The sequence below is a fragment of the Porites lutea genome, chromosome 13, assembly GCF_958299795.1.
Source record: "Porites lutea chromosome 13, jaPorLute2.1, whole genome shotgun sequence".
Lineage (NCBI taxonomy): Eukaryota > Metazoa > Cnidaria > Anthozoa > Scleractinia > Poritidae > Porites > Porites lutea.
Window position 1 is genome coordinate 445,102 of NC_133213.1, and position 18,895 is coordinate 463,996.

At 39.6% G+C, this 18,895-nt stretch overlaps 2 protein-coding genes and 1 long non-coding RNA gene across 3 annotated transcripts in view; 1 reads left to right on the forward strand and 2 right to left on the reverse strand.

The window, feature by feature from the left end:
• Positions 1 to 9,070, reverse strand: LOC140922803 (uncharacterized). The gene is made up of 13 exons (XM_073372827.1): positions 8,888 to 9,070; positions 7,818 to 7,928; positions 6,589 to 6,693; positions 6,245 to 6,356; positions 5,182 to 5,281; positions 4,374 to 4,429; positions 4,233 to 4,288; positions 3,761 to 3,886; positions 3,320 to 3,414; positions 2,748 to 2,948; positions 2,145 to 2,260; positions 1,905 to 1,995; positions 1 to 1,380 (listed from the first exon to the last, which is right to left on the reverse strand). The coding sequence occupies exons 1-13, from the start codon at positions 9,051 to 9,053 to the stop codon at positions 1,219 to 1,221; spliced, it is 1,497 nt and encodes a 498-aa protein (XP_073228928.1). The 5' UTR covers positions 9,054 to 9,070; the 3' UTR covers positions 1 to 1,218.
• LOC140922809 (uncharacterized) overlaps positions 1 to 18,895 on the reverse strand; it is a 20,126-nt gene continuing 1,231 nt past the window's right edge. The window contains exon 2 of the long non-coding RNA XR_012164109.1: positions 1 to 468. This is a non-coding gene — a long non-coding RNA (uncharacterized lncRNA). The remainder of the gene's footprint in view (positions 469 to 18,895) is intronic.
• LOC140922806 (hydroxyacid-oxoacid transhydrogenase, mitochondrial-like) overlaps positions 16,505 to 18,895 on the forward strand; it is a 23,185-nt gene continuing 20,794 nt past the window's right edge. The window contains exons 1-2 of the mRNA XM_073372830.1: positions 16,505 to 16,563; positions 16,722 to 16,759. Of these exons, the coding sequence (XP_073228931.1) occupies positions 16,541 to 16,563; positions 16,722 to 16,759 (61 nt within the window). The 5' untranslated portion in view covers positions 16,505 to 16,540. The remainder of the gene's footprint in view (positions 16,564 to 16,721; positions 16,760 to 18,895) is intronic.

Below are 18,895 nucleotides of genomic sequence, written 5' to 3' on the forward strand. Positions count from 1 at the left end.
AAAACAAAAGGAATGAAAAGTTTAATTTGTTACGTAACAAGGAAGTCAACTTGGAATAGTTACAAAATTCCCTACAGTTTTCTGCTTGCACTAGACAGATACATTATCAGTTCATATTAAATTCAAATCATGTGAAACTATTAAACAGAATACCAAACAGATTTTTACCAATAGGACAATATTATTGTATGATAAGCACCATTTTACTACACTGTACAACTACCAGAATACTTTAGTTTGTTGTTTTCTTGTGCAAATTAAGGCTATTGTTCTTTAAACCTCAGCCGGATCACCAATTTTAAATAGCAAAGCAAAACCGAAATGAATTCTGGTAGTTGTAGTCAATTGCTGTCATCGTGAAAATGGCCTTTTGAGTACACACAGTAAATCACCTAACTTATCAATATTATGGTATTAGACAACATGTATATCTGTAGTTTGAATAAATACAATCTGCTGGTAACAAGCCTTGCTGTTATAAGCTGTATGTTACAATTGCACTTTATTATTCATTCAAAAATTTTGCAGTTCCTGATTGGCATTAATCCCTTAGCTAAAACAACTTTGTTTAGAAGCAGCAGTGAGACCACCCTATGAGTAGAGCCTTTGAGGTTGCCAAGCGCAAACTTCTGGACTGGTCAATCTTGTTTTTTTCTCGAGTCAAAATGGTTTTTTCAAGTGTGAGCATCCATTTGTTAATTCATAAAGGAATGGTCATAACTGAGCCCACTGTACCAAGCGCTAGAGTAAGGATAAGGATCTTACGATCTTAGAAATATTTTGAATGTATACTAAAACACAATTAGTATTAAATTCAGCTTTTGTATCATTTGAGGGATCAAGCAGATCTTCGAGGCTGTCATCCACCTTGGCTAATAACAACCTCCCAAGTCCTTGAACTGCATTATTATTTTATATTATTAATACTTCATTGCTTGCTTACCCTTGGGCATATTCAATGCTTCTATGGTTTTTTCTGGATAAAATACTTAACAGTCACTGGTAAGAAATCTAAAGGACAGTTCGTTATGCACACATTATTTTTGTATTTTAGGGTTTTGGATGAAACAACAAAAGGTTGATATATGAATGAGCTGCACTTTCTTTTGACACTGTATCTCCTGCTACCACTTGTAAAAATGAGGCAAAAACAGAATATTGTACTTTTGATGGTGATTACAATAAGCCAGCTTCTAAAATCAAGCACAGTGAGTCTCTTCAGTAATCTTCTCCTCTGCTGATCACTTCTTTGCAAGTGGGTCTCAGTAATATTGTGTGTTCAAACTGAGCTGTGTAACAGCCTTTGACGTCACACAGTGGTGGATATGGGTCCACAATGCCAGCATCACACAAGTTCTTTAAGGCTAGAAGGTACTTTGTCTGTGATTATTGAAACAAAAAAAACTGATTTTAGTGACGTACATGGAGAAGCCTTTTGACATGCAGTGAAATTTTTAGCGAAAAATTCTATGATCAGTCGCAATAATAATAAAAACATTATTTTCGGTTTAAATTACAATGATATCTATGATGTCATAAGCTTCATGAATCAGTAGGATGCCTAAAATGTGTGCAATTCCACAATTGGTTTTGGCTCCACTTAATCCTATACCAATAAACAAGAACTATTGTTTATTGTTTTTTTTCTAATACATTTAACAAGCTCACACATTACCCATGGTAAATTCTTCCTCTCCTTGAATTGCATTGGTCTGCACATTCTATTTGGATGTGGAAGAATGACTCTTTTCCCCATAGTACTTAGCGGCAGCAAATTTTTTCCAATGCTGTCCACTGCTTTCCCACACTTGGCACAGTTACCCATGCTATTGATTTTTTTTTACTTTTTCATCACTGCCATCAAGATGCTAATAATGCTCCCTAAACATAAAATACTGTAGTACCTGTCGTAAGCGATCCAACCATCGTCTACAAAATGCAAGAGTCCCAAAGTTCTCATTGATGACATTGAGAAGTTGTTTGGCTCTAGGCAACCTAACAGAAAGAATGCAAAAAGGTTATCTGAGATATGATTATTCCTAAACCATACACAGCTTCAACATTGTAACACATTCTTAAAAAAAGTTTGCTGAAAAAATTATCATCATGTGAACACTCCATATTACGTCAGAGTTTTAACCTACCTCAAAGGAACATGTCCAACCTCAAAGTTCTTCATGTAGTGTGAACATTCCATATCGTCATGAACCACACCTTTACCAGTACTGCCAAATGTCTCAATGGCAAAAAATTCATTTTCCTTATTTAAAATCAAAATAAATATAAAAACAAAGTCTTAGTATTGAGTTAAGTCTTAAATTTTTTGAGATACTATGTTAAAACATGGAGTCCATTTTTTTCTTTTGAAAGAGGACTTAAGTCAAGATTCTTTTCTTGCCTGAAAAGATGAGCTTCTTTCTGAACAATATACTTCAGAATATTTTTTAAAGGGTGTCGGGTGTTTTGAAAGCCATGAAAAAGGTTTCCTGAAATTGAAGCTCTTTCAAAAGGACATGTAACTTGGTTACATACCTTGAATAACTAAACAAAACAAAACAAATTATCCAGGTCAACTTTAATGAGCAAACCTAATGATAGAGTTGGTCAATGTCATGGCCATTTCAGTAACAGGGCAAATTTTTCTGTGATGTTAAGATCCATTCATCAACTCAGGAAGCAGAAGGAAAGAAGTATATACAGGCTGAGTGATATGTCTGTCACAGAATAAACATATAAAGATTTCAAACCTCCATTTTAGTTCCTTCTCCTCCTTTGACAATTGGCACAGTTTTCCCAGCATGAATTCTGTAGGGTGCTATGGAGTGTCCATTCAGGTTTCTGATAGGTTTCACAGTGTACGTTTTTCCATCAAGCTCAACTTCATAGGATTCCATAACTTCTTGAATAGCTTCTCCAACATCACACAATCTCACATCAATTCCTGCTTCCTTTGTGTCATAAACAAAAACAAAAAAAAACAATAATTAAAATTATTCACAAAAAGGAGGCTAGTGTTGTAGTGAAGACAATGAAACCTATCATAATGGTATGCAGATAGAGCAATAAATATGCAATAATTTTAATTTTTGCACTTGCCACATTTTCTCTCTGAAACATTTACTTGCTGAGGAGAGGCTTCCCTGCTAGCAGAGGTCTCTCATTGTTGCCTCGTTGTGAGAGACCTCTGCTAGCAGGGAAAGGAGAGGCATGAGGACCTACTCCTTGCTGCCATGTTTTAATTAGCTGGCCCACTTACAAAATAACAGAGGTAATGACTGTTCTATTGAATGTAAAAAAAGGGAGTTTTCAAATTTGTTACCTTGATTCCTGTGTTTGTTGCATCTTTCACTGCTGCAAGAAGGTTGTCATATCTTGGGTTAAATGATACTGTGAATGCACAGTCAATTATCCGGCCTGAAATAAAATAACAGTCTAAAGTTATGATTCTGAGGGTGTAGAAACAATTGAAATAATGGAACAAAGTGAAATCTATGGTACAATACACTATGAACCATTCCTGAAGATTACACAATCACAGAATTTCCTACTGTTATTAAGGCTGAGTGTTTATTGAAAATAATATTGTTAGTAAGGGGAGACATAAATGGTGCAGTTTTGTCATCATTGTTGTTGTTGTCAACATCATAATCACCATCATCCATCTTCTCTTATCATTGTCATCAGATGAGACCAATGTCCCTTTAACGGGAGTCTATGGAAGTTAACACTAATTTGTTCTACATGTGAAGCCCAGCCTTACCATTGATATGGGTTCCAAAGTCAATCTTGCAGACATCGTCATACTGAAGCACTGTCTTGTCACCAGCATTAGGTGTGTAGTGAGCAGCACAGTGGTTCAGAGAGCATCCAGTAGGAAATGCCAAACCTACAGAGATCCATCACAGTACACGTTAGATCATTTAATTTGTACATGCATGGACCATTGACATTCTTCCATACTTGTGATGGGTAAATCATTGCCAAGCTAAGGTCAAATCATCTTACCCTTCTTCTTGGGTGACCAGAATGAGCCTGAGCAACACATACACCGACTAATTTTTTTAGTTACTAAAATTACTGTGCCAGCAGCGCATCACTGGGTTTAACAAGAAGTCCTCCCTTCTTTGTTGCTGGTACCAAATTGAATCCTTATGAAAGAGAAATGATTTTTGGTGAAGCAACCGATGCATTATTTGATGAACCAAAATCCGAGACAACATTGACACAAGTACCTGCTTTGAGTTTGTTCTCATTGATCAGAGCACGTGAGGCTGCTTCCAGTTTTTCACTGATAAAAGAAAACAAGAAATTATGAGCCACATGTATTAAGTGATGCACAACATTAATAGAACAGGGTGTAGTTAATACTTTACCATATTTCTATCATAGTTAATCCAGGCTTGATAAAACCCTGCACATACTTTCTGACCTGAAAACAAAATAGTAACAATATAATTAGCAATATTATTAAATGAAGCTGAGTAGGATGTGAGGAATTATGCAGATTGTGGATAACATTCTCCCCAACATCATATTATGTTACCACATTCTGGTTGTTTGATTGTTTCAAGAATAGTGCCATATGCTGGATAAATCACTATCCAATGGATAAGTATTAGGGAGACCAACAATGCTATCCACTGAAAAAGGATTTATACAGTGGATAGTCAAAAGTAACTTGAGTTGGATTGTCCGAGTGAACGTAGTCCCGAATAGGACTGTTGTTGTTGACAGTGACTGACGTTTCGACAACCTGTGCGGTAGTCATCTTCAGAGTCAAAGTGAGTTGTATCACATCAGTTGAAGGTATTATACTCTGGTTACTGATCTGATTGGTCAATTATGTCACGATGTTATTGGTCGTCTGTCAGTTAAGCCGTGATGTTATTGGCTATGAAGACTCGTAATCAGTAATTGGTGTGTTTCGATCCATCTATTGTCACAGTTAAACAGTCGCCTATTGTTAGTTGTCAGTCGTCTTTCACAGTTTTACAGTGGATAGTGTTATCTACCTTTCGTACAACTTGACCCTGGTGGATAAGTGCTATTCTACTTTTGAGCAACCTGGGCATGGTGTGCTGATACACAAATATATGAATGCCAGTGTCTCCACTGGTTCATATCATGTGGTCTGTAACTGTGATTATGACGACATAAAGAGTTCACCATTATATTTTGTACCTGTCTGTGGGCTTCAGCAGCCTGTCTGACATCACTGTAAATATCATTATGCAGTCGATCCAAAGCTCGCTTCTCTTCATTGGTTTCACGCCACAAATTACTGATAAAAATCCAAACTTTGATTACTATACGTGAAAATTATCATTCACTTGATATTTCCAAAAGTTTTAAGCAACACTGACACAAGACTTTCAGAAACCCAAAGCAGGGTCCAAGCCTTTTTTGATAGACAATAAGAACATTTTTTTTCATAAAAGGACATTGAAGTATGTTAAGATAGTGTCCATTTACTTAATGAGATCAAAATATCACATAAATATACCGTAATGATTCGATTCAGTGCCCTCCTTCCAATAAGCACCCCCTTCCAAATAAGCGCCCCCCTTCGAATGTGTTTTTGTTAATAAGCGCCCCTATTCTAATAAGCGCCCCCTATTCTAATACATGTATACCGTTTATTACTGCTAAAATGAACAATTTTTTTAAAAGCAACTGAACTTTCAACGATTTATTACTGTTTCAGTTTCTGTTATTGTTAGTTACCGTAGATAAACTCATGAACATTCACCGTACCGTACATGTATATTTGTTACTGCTAAAATGAACAATTCTTTTAAAAGTAACTGAACTTTCAACAATTGGTTACTGTTACGGTTTCTGTTATTGTTAGTTATTTTAATATTTATTAAAGTTTTGTTTTGAACATTAGGTTGTTTCTCAAAAAATTAAATAAGCGCCCTTTCCCCAATAAGCGCCCTGTCTCAAATAAGCGCCCTCCCTTGAGGTACCAAAAGTAAATAAGCGCCCCGGGCGCTAAATCGAATCATTACGGTACTCATAAATAAATAAATAACCAGCTCATTGTCTAGCTAAAGTGGTAGTTTAAACAGTTACGTATTTCCTCATGATCTCTCTCTCAATGTAGTACATTGTGTACTAGACAAAACAAGACAATACTGTTACAACTTGGAAACCTTATTAACACCCCATACAAGTACGCAAAGTCCTTTCATTAGAACACATCAAAATAACATGTAAGCAATCTGAACACCATAATACTTACTCATCTTTATAGCTCATGATCTGTCCCTCAGGGAAGTCACCATTTGGAAAGAGTTCTGATATCGGCACAGTGGGTGGATCGGTTTGTTGTCTGCCTGTCGACTTAGAACAGTCTGCAAATATGAACACAACAACAACCCCTTAAAAAATTTAAAGACTGAAGGAAAAACAATGCAGATAATTACTTAATAACAGCTTTCCACATGAATTGATTTTTCAATCAGGATAATTTTATTATTTTAAGGTTAATTCACATATTATATTTGTGAACAGTTCAGGACCTTGTGATTGTAATGTACACGTATCATAAGTATTTAACAGCACCCTAACCACTGACAGGATTACCTTGAGCCTCTTCAATTTTGGCTCCTGCTGGCTTTTTCTTCTTTTTCTTCTTCTTTTTACCCGTAGTTCCAGAATCATTTTCTCCTTCTTGTGCATCTGGGCAATCTGATAAAAGCAACAACAAATCAAAACCATAAATAATATTGTTAAAGTTACCAGGTTAGAATTAGTCCAAAAATTATTTTATTGATTCGTGTTTAACACCTATTGAAGATATCAGATTTGAGAAGGATGGGTGACAGCTAATGAGATGATCAAGGTCACCAGTTTGGGTCAACCGCAATAAAGTTAAGATCATCTCTTGGGTCAGACATCGAACTTAGGACGTATCAAACCAATCAACTGAATCAGGCTAAAAAGCAATTTTAGCCAGGCATCAATAAAGTTTCTCCTGAACGAAGTTCAATATAAGTCGTCATACAAATTTTAAATTTATTTGTTTAGTTCAATGCATGTGAAGATTGATGTTTCCAGATGTTCTATTCGTGTGAAGCAGACGGATAGAACGTGTTGGATGATCCAAACTCATTCAGATGAACTTAGCTGAGTCAGACGTCAGACATTGTCAGTCGAAGATTGGCCTTGGCCTTGCAGGTCAAAATGAAATTCAGGTTAAAATTTTTTAACCTCTGTTGACTGTCAAATTCCTTTGTCTCCTGGTCCTAATGATTCATGAATTAAGACAAGGAGGCATAAAAAACTGAAAATCAACCTAGGTTAAACTGAATTTAGTTTTGACCTGTAACATATATGAAAGACATAACTGCAAATTCCTTATTGATTTATGATAAGAAATTTCTGTCACAAAATATTTCAGTTAAATGGTAGTATTCTAAGTTCCCTGTCTTTATTGAGGGAAGAGGCCTTGACTGCTACTTTTGAGTTGGTAGACAAAAATAATTCAGAGTTGTTAACTCTTCTAACAGACACTAACTTTACTATATTCCAGTAATAATTATTGTCAGAGTTTTTATCACAACTGTCATTAAGAACTGGGGGCCACGGATTTCCCCCAGCTACTCCCCTCGGTCACTTTCATAGGAAACTAGAAGAAAAGTAAAACCAAAAGAAATCCCTAGCTTTTTGATTCCCTGCCTATTTGTTGTATTTACCTGGCGACTTACAATCTTAGTGAAAATCCTGTTAATGTTAAGTTGAAGAAACCCAAAATAATGAAACCCTGTCCCCTGGAAATATAAAACTGATCAGCTAACTTAGTCAGTATATACCTGCATCTATAGTTTGGATACCATTTGTCATTTCAGTGGCATCTTCGTCAGCTTTACCATTCACTCCATTGACCTCTCCATTCATTACTTCTGTGATTTGTTCTCCACCTCCTACATATTACGCATAAGTTATTACACAATGTACCATTAATTAATATGATATTTTGATAAACTTATCTACATCAACCCCTCCCTCCCAAAAAGAAGTAAATTTCACGCCATTTGCTTGTCAATCAAACTCCAGTGCCAGTCTGTAGGGGATGGCAGAACTTGAAAAGATCTTGTGCATGCATGACAGGCATTGTATGCTGCATGCAGCACATGCAAACTGAACATCTGCATTCCAAATTCAACTATAGAGACTAATAAACTCTCCTTGTTTACAAATTGAGTCATAAAGTATTTTGCACCTGTTATCACAAAAATATGGTCTCTCAGTGTCATGCATTTTGAATAGGCTTTCAGCTGAGTGTAAACTTATGTAATACTTAGATTTTGGAGAGCGCGGTGAAATGTAGTTTAACCTCAAGATGCAGGCAAGTGGTTTCATTGCAAGTAATTGACAATTTTGACATCAATTTTTTATACATAACAAAAAAGGAAGTTTTAAACTTATGCGGCTGTGTGGAAATCTTCCCACATATTAAAAGTCTTACATTTTCTTGTGAAAAGGTTCTGACTAACCAACTGAATCTTTTCTTAGGCAATTTACTAGGTGTTTAAGCATGTGTATGGCACTTTATATGCATAGAAAGATGGGAGCGAAAATTTAATATTGCGTACACGCTCATAACATCCGTAGAATTGGCTTTAATTAACGCATTTTTTAATTTCGGTTTTTGTAAGCTCATGTGCAAAGAAAATACATATTTGAAGTACATTCATCATTTAGAATCTTAAGACATAAGTCCAAGAAAGACTAGTTCTTAACGAGATAGGGAAAAAACCTTAAACTTTAAAGCAAGTCATAGAGAAGAAAACATTCTTAAAATCTGTTACGACATACAAGCCTTCAAGGAACTGATTAATCATCAATATTTTTTTTCACTTGCCAAACAAATGAAGCCCACCTTTCTTCTTCTTCTTCTTCTTCTTTTTTTTCTTACTCGAAGAATCTACACCGTTTTCTTGAAGTTCCTCAGCTTCCTCATCGACTTCAACAGAAGCATCATTAACTTTCTCTTCCAAACGTGGTTCTTCTGTGAGAACAGCCGCCATCTTGGAAAGTGCAACCATGTAAATACTTCAGGGCGGAAAAACGTTCTGCGCAAGCTTCTGCGCATCCCTTACCGCAGGCTCAAGGCGGGCTTTTCTGTGTGTTGACTGTGTTTGTTTGTTGCTGGAGTTCTGAGTGAAATGCACGAGGTGCGATCGTTACCTCCTTGTAAAGCATTTTTATTTGACATGCTTGCTTTTTTTTCGTCGCTAGAAAATTACTTTGGATTCAGAACAACCAATGTTAAAGGAAAAACGGATCATTCCGTCAGTCTGAGGTGGAATAAAAGGTTTTGAACATTTCTTAAGAGGCGAGTATTTTTCTGATTGTGCATCCGATTAATTTATGAGTTGATTTCGCCGGGTTGAATTAAAACCCGCTTGTATTCTCAGTGTGTATTCTGTTGAGTTACGGTTACTGTTTTTTACATGCCCAGATTTATTACCTTTGCAGAACCAGCTTTATCTTTGTCTTCAGTCAAAGAACCATATTGCTGTAATAACGCATCAGAGTGAACAAAGTTGTGCGCTTATTAAACTTTCTCGGAAATAAAAGGACAGCAAGCTTACTCAAGATCATTTTTCTGTTGCTCAAAGCTTGCTCAAGTAATAATTGTAGAGTAGAGGACATTTCGTGTCGTATTACATGATGTAAAACTAGGGCTAGGACCTCGTGGTCGAAAAAGAGTAAAGTTTGAGTAAACACGGTCGAGACTATTACGACGGCTCTTGCCTTGATTTATTACATTGGTGGCAGCGAACTGGGATATAAAGATGGAAGAAGATGGAACTCCAGCAGGAGCCGAGGGCGGGTTACCGAAACTAGATGAAATGTCCGCAGGCGCCGAAGGAGGGTTACCGAAACTTGAATCGACAGAACCCGTGCTGAAACAACAACAAAAGAAGAAACCACCGAAAGTAGAGCCACACGAAGGGGGCAGTGACCTGCAGCAGCTCGTAAATACCCTGTCTCAAGCTCTAAAGCAGAGTATGGTGGCGTCAAGCGAACAAAGCGAAGTTAGGAGGAACGTAAGAGCTCCATGCGTTTATTCGGTGGGCCAAAATTTCAAAACGTGGCTCTCGCAGTTCATGCAATACGCAAGTCTCGTGCACATCAAACCGGTGGATCGTCGAGCGTATTTGCTTACATTATTGGACCAACCGGCCTACAAAGCTGTTGAGCTGCTCAAGCTCTCGGAATCGCTACCGTTCGAAGAATTTACTGATCAGTTGACTCGAAGATTTGATTCGGGGAAGACGAAAGAAGATTACAAATTGCAGTTGCGGGCACGATGCCAAAAGCCAAATGAAGATTTCGATGGATTTGCGGATAGCTTGATGGAATTGGTCGAAAATGCGTACCCAGAGGCGGCCTATTCGTTTAAAGTGGAACTGGCAAGGGACCAGTTTCTTCAAGGTGTAGCAATTAGTGATGACATTCGTGAGAGAGTTTTTATGAGCCAGCCGAGTTCGCTCGTGGAAGCTGTGCGTGTGGTTCGCCAGTTGGAAAGTGCTCGTAAGGCTTGTCGCGCAGCTCCTGCGGTTGAGAAGAAGAAATCTGTTAATGTGATTGGTGCCTCGGCTGATAGTGAGAAGATTTCATCTGAAATACGCGAGCTCAAGGAATTAGTTCTTGGCATGAATGAGAAAATTCGTGAGCTGGAAATGAAAACGGAAGCAAAAACCGTGACAGCCCCACGGCGCCGAAACGAAGTAGTGTGTTACAATTGTCGTAAACAGGGTCATTTTGCACGTGATTGTCCGACTAATACAACGGGAAACGGAGCTCGGGGCCTGCCAAGGGCCAGACAGTCCCCGTAGGACCAGTACGTGTGGCCCTGTCAGACAGTGATGTCCGTGAGGTAAATTACAATACAACCGCGAATGACAGTGTAATTTCAGCCATATCTGATTCCGGGATCTATATTACTGGACTTGTGAATCATTGTTTAACTTGTGTATTGTTGGACACTGGCGCTACGGTTAGTGTGTTGAGCGAGGACACATGGAAGAAAAGTGGATATGTTTCTAAACTTAAACCAGTGATAGGAACATTAACGACAGCAAATGGCAATGAACTGACTGTCTTAGGAGAAACCCAAGTGAGATTTCGCATAGGAAACATGGATTGCTCCTGGCCTGTCATGATTGCGCAAGGTCTAGCACATGATTGTATTCTTGGTTCAGACTTTTTTCAGCAGTATGGATGTCAAATTCACTATGACACGGGAACCTTTGTGGTAGGAGATGCTGAAATTCCTATTAGATACTGCAAGGTCACACCTAGTGTTTGTAGACTTTATCTGTGTGCTGAAGTAGAAGTAGAGCCGGGGACTGAACAAGTGCTAGGAGCTAGATTGGAAGAGGGATATGAACAAAATACGGGAAGCCCTGGGATCTTGGAGGGCTCAAAGGAACTAAAGGGAAAATCGGAAATTTGCATAGCTCGTTCCCTTGTGGTTCCAAGGGCGGGACAGGCCCTTGTTCGAGTTGCCAACTTCTCGGATAGACCAATCAAGATACGGTCAGATGTTCCTATTGCCGAATATCACCCTATTAGCAGCGTGAATGGTAGTATAATTCCCATTGGAGTTGACTCAGAATCGAAAAGTACCTCTCGGCCACATGCATTCTGTTCGACCATTGACAGCACAGTGGGGAAGAGTGAGCAGACAAAAGGAGAGGGAGAAAAGTGGAGGACAATCTGTGAACAACAAAACCTGGAAGGGCTTTCAGAAGGTCAAAAGGAACAATTCTCGTCTCTGGTGAAAGAGTATGAGGACATTTTTGCTATGAACAGTTCGGATTTAGGGAAATCTGATCTCATGGAACATGAAATTAATACGGGTGATTGTACACCAATTAAGCAACCACCGCGCCGTATTCCCCCTCACCAAAGAGAAATCATTGACCAACAGCTGGATGAGCTCGTAGCTAATGGTAGGGTTGAACAGTCCCAAAGTCCCTGGAGTAGCCCCGTTGTGTTGGCCCGGAAACATGATGGAACTTACCGTATGTGTATTGACTTTCGGAGACTTAACCAGTACACACAAAAAGATGCTATCTCGCTGCCTAGGACTGATGATGTCTTAGAGGCCCTGGGCGGTGCTCAGTGGTTCTCGTGCCTTGATTTGGCCTCTGGATATTGGCAGATGCCAGTGAAGGAGGAGGACAAACCCAAAACTGCGTTTTCAACTCATCGTGGACAATTTCAATGGAGGGTTATGCCATTTGGTTTGACAAATGGGCCAGCAAGCTTCACCAGATTGATGAATCTGGCACTCAGTGGACTCACTTGGACACATTGCCTTGTGTACTTAGATGACATTATCATCTGGGGCTCTACATTTGAAGAACATCTTCACCGCCTACGGTTGGTCTTTGACAGAATACAAGCAGCGGGTTTGAAATTAAAGCCAACCAAGTGTCAGTTCCTGAAGAGAGAAGTTACCTTTCTGGGTCATGTTGTTTCCGGTGATGGAATAAGGACGAATCCAGAGAAAGTTAAAGCAGTTGAAACTTGGCCAACACCGCTGGACGTCAAAGAGCTTCACAGCTTCCTCGGTCTGGCTAGTTATTATCGGCGGTTTATTGCCGGATTCTCCATCATTGCGGAGCCACTCTATAAACTGTGTAGGAAGGACACGCCTTTTCATTGGCAACAAGAGCAACAATCTGCCTTTGAAGAGCTCAAACACCGATTAGTCAGTGCACCAGTCCTAGCCTATCCAGATTTTAACGCCGGTGCAGGGTCATTCATACTGGACACAGATGCTAGCCAACATTTGGGAATCGGGGCAGTCTTATCTCAGCTGCAACCTGATGGGACAGAACGAGTAATTGCATACGGGAGTCGCTCTTTGAACGAACATGAAAGAAATTATTGCACTACTCGGTTGGAGATGTTAGCTTTAGTCACCTATGTTGACCATTTCCGTTATTATCTGCTTGGACGGCGGTTCTGCCTACGAACTGACCACCACTCGTTAACCTGGTTGATGTCCTTCAAGGAGCCCCAAGGGCAAGTGGCCCGCTGGCTGGAACGCCTGCAAGAATACGACTATACAATTGAGCACCGGCCGGGGAGACAGCATGGTAATGCAGACGCCTTGTCACGGCGACCAAGGCGTCATCATGGAGAGTGCCCATCGTGTGTTCCGTCAGCCCGACCCCAGGTAGCCGCTGTGGCAGAGTTGCCAACGGTTCATAAGCAGTGTGAGGGGAGGGATATATGGTCGACTGCAGCAGTGGCACAAGCACAAAGAGAAGACCCTGATATTGGCCCGGTGGTAGCGCAGTTGTCACAAGAGTGGAAGAAACCGACGACTGAGGAACTTCAGCCCATGAGTCGAACCACTCGGGCAGTATGGGCGCAACTTGACCTGTTGCAGCTGAAGGGAGGAGTGCTCTATCTTCAGTCGCCTACAGACACCTCTCCAACTAAGCAACGGATAGTTTTGCCACAAAGCCTGGTTAGGCCAGCGCTTACTGAAGTTCATGATGGTCCTGCAGGTGCCCATTTGGGGAGAATGAAGACCCTGAAGAAAATGAGTGCGAGATTTTGGAAGCCGGGCTTGACAAAGGACGTGCATCGGTACTGCGATGGTTGCCTTACCTGTGCCAAGTGCAAGTCTAGACCAAAGCCAAGAGCACCTCTGCAGCCATTGGCCACTGGAAATCCCATGCAAAGGATCCACATTGACATAGTTGGACCATTACCTCGGACACGAAGAGGAAATCGCTACATTTTAACCGTGCAGTGCAGTTTCACCAAGTGGGCTGAAGTGTTTGCAATTCCTAACCAACGTGCCACAACTTGTGCAAAGGTGCTTGTGAGGAACTGGATTTGCAGATTCGGTGTGCCCGACAGCATCCACAGTGATCAGGGGCGTAACTTTGAGTCGAAGGTTTTTGAAGAGATGTGCCACTTGCTAGAGATCAACAAAACGCGGTCAACTGCTTACCATCCAGAGGGCAACGGGCAAATTGAGAACCTACACAAGACCCTTAAGAGCATGTTGAAAGCTAAAGTTGGAGGTAAACCTCAGAGCTGGGATGAACAACTGGATTATTGCATGATGGCCTACCGGAGTAGCATCCATGCCTCCACAGGGCACACTCCATTTGAACTGATGTTCGGAAGAGAGATGAGGATACCCTTGGACGTGATGATGGGTGGGGTTAAGGACAGTGAGTGCTCGTACACTGAATTTGCTGCTAATCTACAGGAGGATTTAGAAGGTGCATACCGGGATGTACGGGAGAATCTGAAGGTTGCTCAGCGACGCCAGAAAGATGCTTACGACAAGGGAGTGAAGCACACGGTCTATCAACCTGGAGATTTAGTCCTGCGCTACACCCCACAGCTAAGGCCAGGTGAAGCAAGCAAGTTTCACCGACAGTGGGATGGTCCGTTCGAGATCGTATCACAAGTCACCGAAGTTACGTACTGTGTTAGAAAAGTTGCAGGACGTTCTAGGAGGTCCAAGGTAGTCCATTTCAACAACTTGAGGTTGTACCAGAGAAAACAGGAGAAGGCAGTGGGTGAAGTAGTTACTGGTGGTTTGGGCACTGCACCTGCAGTGGAGACTGTTGAAGAAGGACATGCACAGTCGATGCCGGGAGAAGAAGATGGGACAGTTGTTGGGGTAGCAATGAGTGCAGATGAAGAAGAGAGTGAGTTGTTGGAAGGTGATCCTGAACTGTCAAGCCAACAACCCGATACGCCAGACATTAGTGGTTGTCAGTCGGATGACGTCCAGCCCAGCGGGGCGGAAAGGGATGTTAGAAGTGATCCTTCAGTGGAAGCGCCAGACACTAAGGGCGGTGGCCCCCTTGTAGATACCCTAGATGCTACAAGCAAACCAACTCAATCTGACCCACCTGACCTCAGTGGCGAGGAGGAAGGGAGTGAACATGAAGGTGAAGGACTGGAACCGGAGCCTACTCTCCAGAATCGAAGACCGGTGCGAGTGAGAAGACCCCCAGACCGTTATGGAGAATGGGTTATCAGTAGTCTACAGCAAATTGTAGATCGCGTACAAATGCTGGAGGACAAGCAGACCATGGAAAAAGATCGGATTAAGAAACTGAGACCAAAATTGTTAAAGAAGGCTCGAGCACTAAGAGGATATTGAGACTATGATTTGTTATGGACAGTTTTTTTTGTATTAGTTTTCTTTCCTTTGCTTGTGAACTGGACTGGTTACTTTGACACTGTTACACTTTCAAGTGTTGTCCGTGAATCCGGAGACTCACCCTTTTAATTAGAGAGGGGATAGTGTAGAGTAGAGGACATTTCGTGTCGTATTACATGATGTAAAACTAGGGCTAGGACCTCGTGGTCGAAAAAGAGTAAAGTTTGAGTAAACACGGTCGAGACTATTACGACGGCTCTTGCCTTGATTTATTACATAATAGACAGAGTTTTTTTCATTTTTCATTACATAGTTTTGTTTTCCAGTGCACTGTGAAGGTTTCTGTTCTTTATAAGATTAACTTTCAATTTCTGTACGCAAATTGTCCTTTTCACTCGCTGTGAAGTAGAGAACTGCCGGTAGGGACTTCAAAACAATTGACTCTTTTTCTGTAAACAATTGCTGCAGCTTGATTTGACTGAGGCGAGCAAAACAAACCCTTATGTGTAATTTTCTGTATTTTCTAATGATCGGCTGAGTTTAATTTATGTTATGCGTGTTCAACTTGACAACACAAAGCAAAATTTATATATCTGCGCGAAACGAGCAAGTTTAAAAAACTATAGTTGCTTTGAAACCGATTTTTGGGAAGATTTTACAAGATAAACATTAACCTTTTTTCTGCCCACATATCAACGCAATAACTTCTACATTGAGGATTTTGTTTATATTTTAGTGATCTGCGAAACTACGAGTGTCCGATCGAGCAAGGGTTTTAAAATATCAGCTCGAGTGCGACAAAGTTCAGTGAATTCAAACACATTGTGGGCAAGCGTTAATTTTTTTGGGCAAATCACTGTCCAAAGATATGTTGTTTTTGTGTCCACAGAGGAACTCTGGACCTTATATATCCAGGAACTTCCTTATATGAACGCATTTTGTGAATGCATCTCGAAAAAAATCGGACCTACGCATGCACATTTTCAGTACAACGCAAAGAAATTAAAGTCGTTAAAGTCCGTTTTACTACGAGTTGTTCTTCGAGAAAATTAAGTAACTACAAGGTTATGACCACAGCTTGCAACTTTTGAAGACAAATTGCCTGTTCTTTCCAGGTTATGAGTGGAAACATTTTATTTTTAGGCAATAAAATATTTGAAATCCCGCCATTTTTTCAAGCCCGGCCAGGGGATCTGGGCAAAAAAAGTCACGCATGCTCATTACGTTTTTCCGCCCTGAATGTAAATACAGTGTACGGATAAGTACTGGGTACGAACAGTTCTTTTTCGGTCCCAGTCTACGCTCTTATTCCGAATCGAACGCCTGGTAATAATGGCTTCTCTTTCTTTACGTGATCAGGCTCTGCGGTTGATGCGAATCATTGGAACATCATCGTAAGTATCAAAGATTTGTATGTTTCCATTCTAGAGCCTGAATTGCGAGTTGAAACGTTTTCTGAACACTTGAAATTTTACAGTTACAAATGTACAACTACTTTCCACGAAATTCCTTGTCAGCAATGATCTATTGATTCTTCGCTTTTTCTTTGAAGATGCAGATGCCCGGCGCATTCACAGACATTTTCCGCAGGTTTGTTAATAAGGCATTGGAAAATTCAAAGTGATCGTCTCCAACCACCAGAACTAACCGCACATTTCATACTTGGGGCGGGTGGGGCCTGCATGAGGGGAGGGGAGGGGGTGGGTACTCCTCATAATGGCCTGAACGGGGGGAGGGGTACCCTTTTTCAGGCTTCTGGTCAACGAAAAGGCAGGGATTGTACAAGTTAAAAACTCTGTCATCGGGGTCTGTGAAAGGACCTAAAAGGCCTAACAGAGGGATTTTATGGCTGTAAAAGTTCGAGAAACTTTCCACGTTTAGTGATTTATTCATATTTAAGGTGTTTCGATACAGTTTTTCAGAGGCCATACCGGTATTTTTCAATCGCCTTAAAAGTGATTTTTTCCTTGTCCGATCGCTATAAAATTTTTACCAGTAACTGGCTATGGATTGAGATTTGTGAAAAAAAATATTTCAAACCTTAAACTTTCAGTAGCCGTGATAGATTATTTAATGAAAACGTTATAAATGACTCAAATTATTCTTAAGTAGCGTAAGAATGATGCTTAATATCATATTTTGATGCTAGGAAATTTTGGTGTACTTTCGTTCATGCGATCTTGAAATCTAACCCGTTTTCTCACCACCTGTATAAGTGCAACTTCATTCAGAATTTGGACTTTTAGCGCTTTCTTGTATATCTCCAAAACGACTCCAACGAATTTTTTTAAAATCTCTTCACATAATCTTCATAATGTATATAAAAATGTCTGTAACTTTCATTAAGATTGATTCACTGCAACACCTTGAAATTTCAAGAGAAACCTATCCTACGAACCAGTCAAAAATCTGCGTTACAATATTCACTGTTTTGACGTTATGCTAATTTTTCCAAATTAATGCGGACAATACATATATCCATGACTAGTACATTTCAGTGTGAGTATTGTCAATGTTTTACTTTCAAAAGATGCGATAAATTCAAACTAAAATGTACTAGTCATGGAGGTATGTATAGTGCGCATTATTTTGGAAAAATTAGCATAACGTCAAAACAGTGAATGTTGTAACGCAGATTTTTGTCCGGTTCGTAGGATAAGTTTGTCCTGAAATTTCAAGGTGCTGCAGTGAATCAATCTTAATGAAAGTTTCAGACATTTTTATATACATTATGGAGATTATGTGAAGAGATTTTAAAAAAATTCGTTCGAGTCGTTTTGGAGATATACAAGAAAGCGCTAAAAGTCCAAATTCTGAATGAAGTTGCACTTATACAGGTGGTGAGAAAACGGGTTAGATTTTAAGATCGCATGAACGAAAGTACACCAAAATTTCCTAGCATCAAAATATGATATTAAGCATCATTCTTATGCTACTTAAGAATAATTTGAGTCATTTATAACGTTTTTATTAAATAAACTATCACGGCTACTGAAAGTTTAAGGTTTGAAATATTTTTTCGTTTTAGTCGAATTCAAACATACAGAATTTTTTACTTCTTACGGATATTGTTTGCTAAACACCAAACTTTAAGTTCCTAGTGTTGGATTTTCAGTAGCAGGTCTAGATCACACAAAATTCGGCTTTTATCAATTTCAAATTTTTTTGTTTATTGTTGTCATAGTAATATCGATTTTATGTAAAACTACATTTTCACAAATCTCAATCCATAGCCAGTTACTGGTAAAAATTTTATAGCGATCGGACAAGGAAAAAATCACTTTTGAGGCGATTGAAAAATATCGGTATCGCCTCTGAAAAACTGTATCGAAACACCTTAAAAGACAGTACATGTACATATGAACTGGTTTTTCGGAACCTTTTAACCTCGGATAAAAATTTACGAATCTAAAAAGTAATGTATTCAATTTAGTAAATACTTATTTATCAGCAGTGACTAACATGAGCTAGTACTACATGCTGGTTACATTAAGTGTAGTTCCAGACTCATTTTTTTTCAGCTGGGACTCATGACTTTTCACAAGATGAGTCCCAGGACTCAACATGACCATTTGTAACAAAATCACTGACCATGTTCGGTTGGTTTGATTGATTTCCTTTTTGAACCATCTCAGACTATAGTTGAAATGCTGCCGAAAAGTAGTATGCAGGAATTAGCAGACCTCAATTTTGCAAAATATAAATAATGCTTGCTTGATAAACTTT

Bases quoted from the DNA above. Each gene is read 5' to 3' on its own strand.
- LOC140922803 (XM_073372827.1), bottom strand. From the start codon at position 9,053: ATGGTTGCACTTTCCAAGATGGCGGCTGTTCTCACAGAAGAACCACGT. The intron at 3,887-4,232 runs GTACTTGTGTCA...GGATCTCTGTAG, and splicing joins TGAGAACAAACTCAAAGCAG to GTTTGGCATTTCCTACTGGA. The intron at 2,949-3,319 runs GTAACAAATTTG...TATGACACAAAG, and splicing joins CAACAAACACAGGAATCAAG to GAAGCAGGAATTGATGTGAG.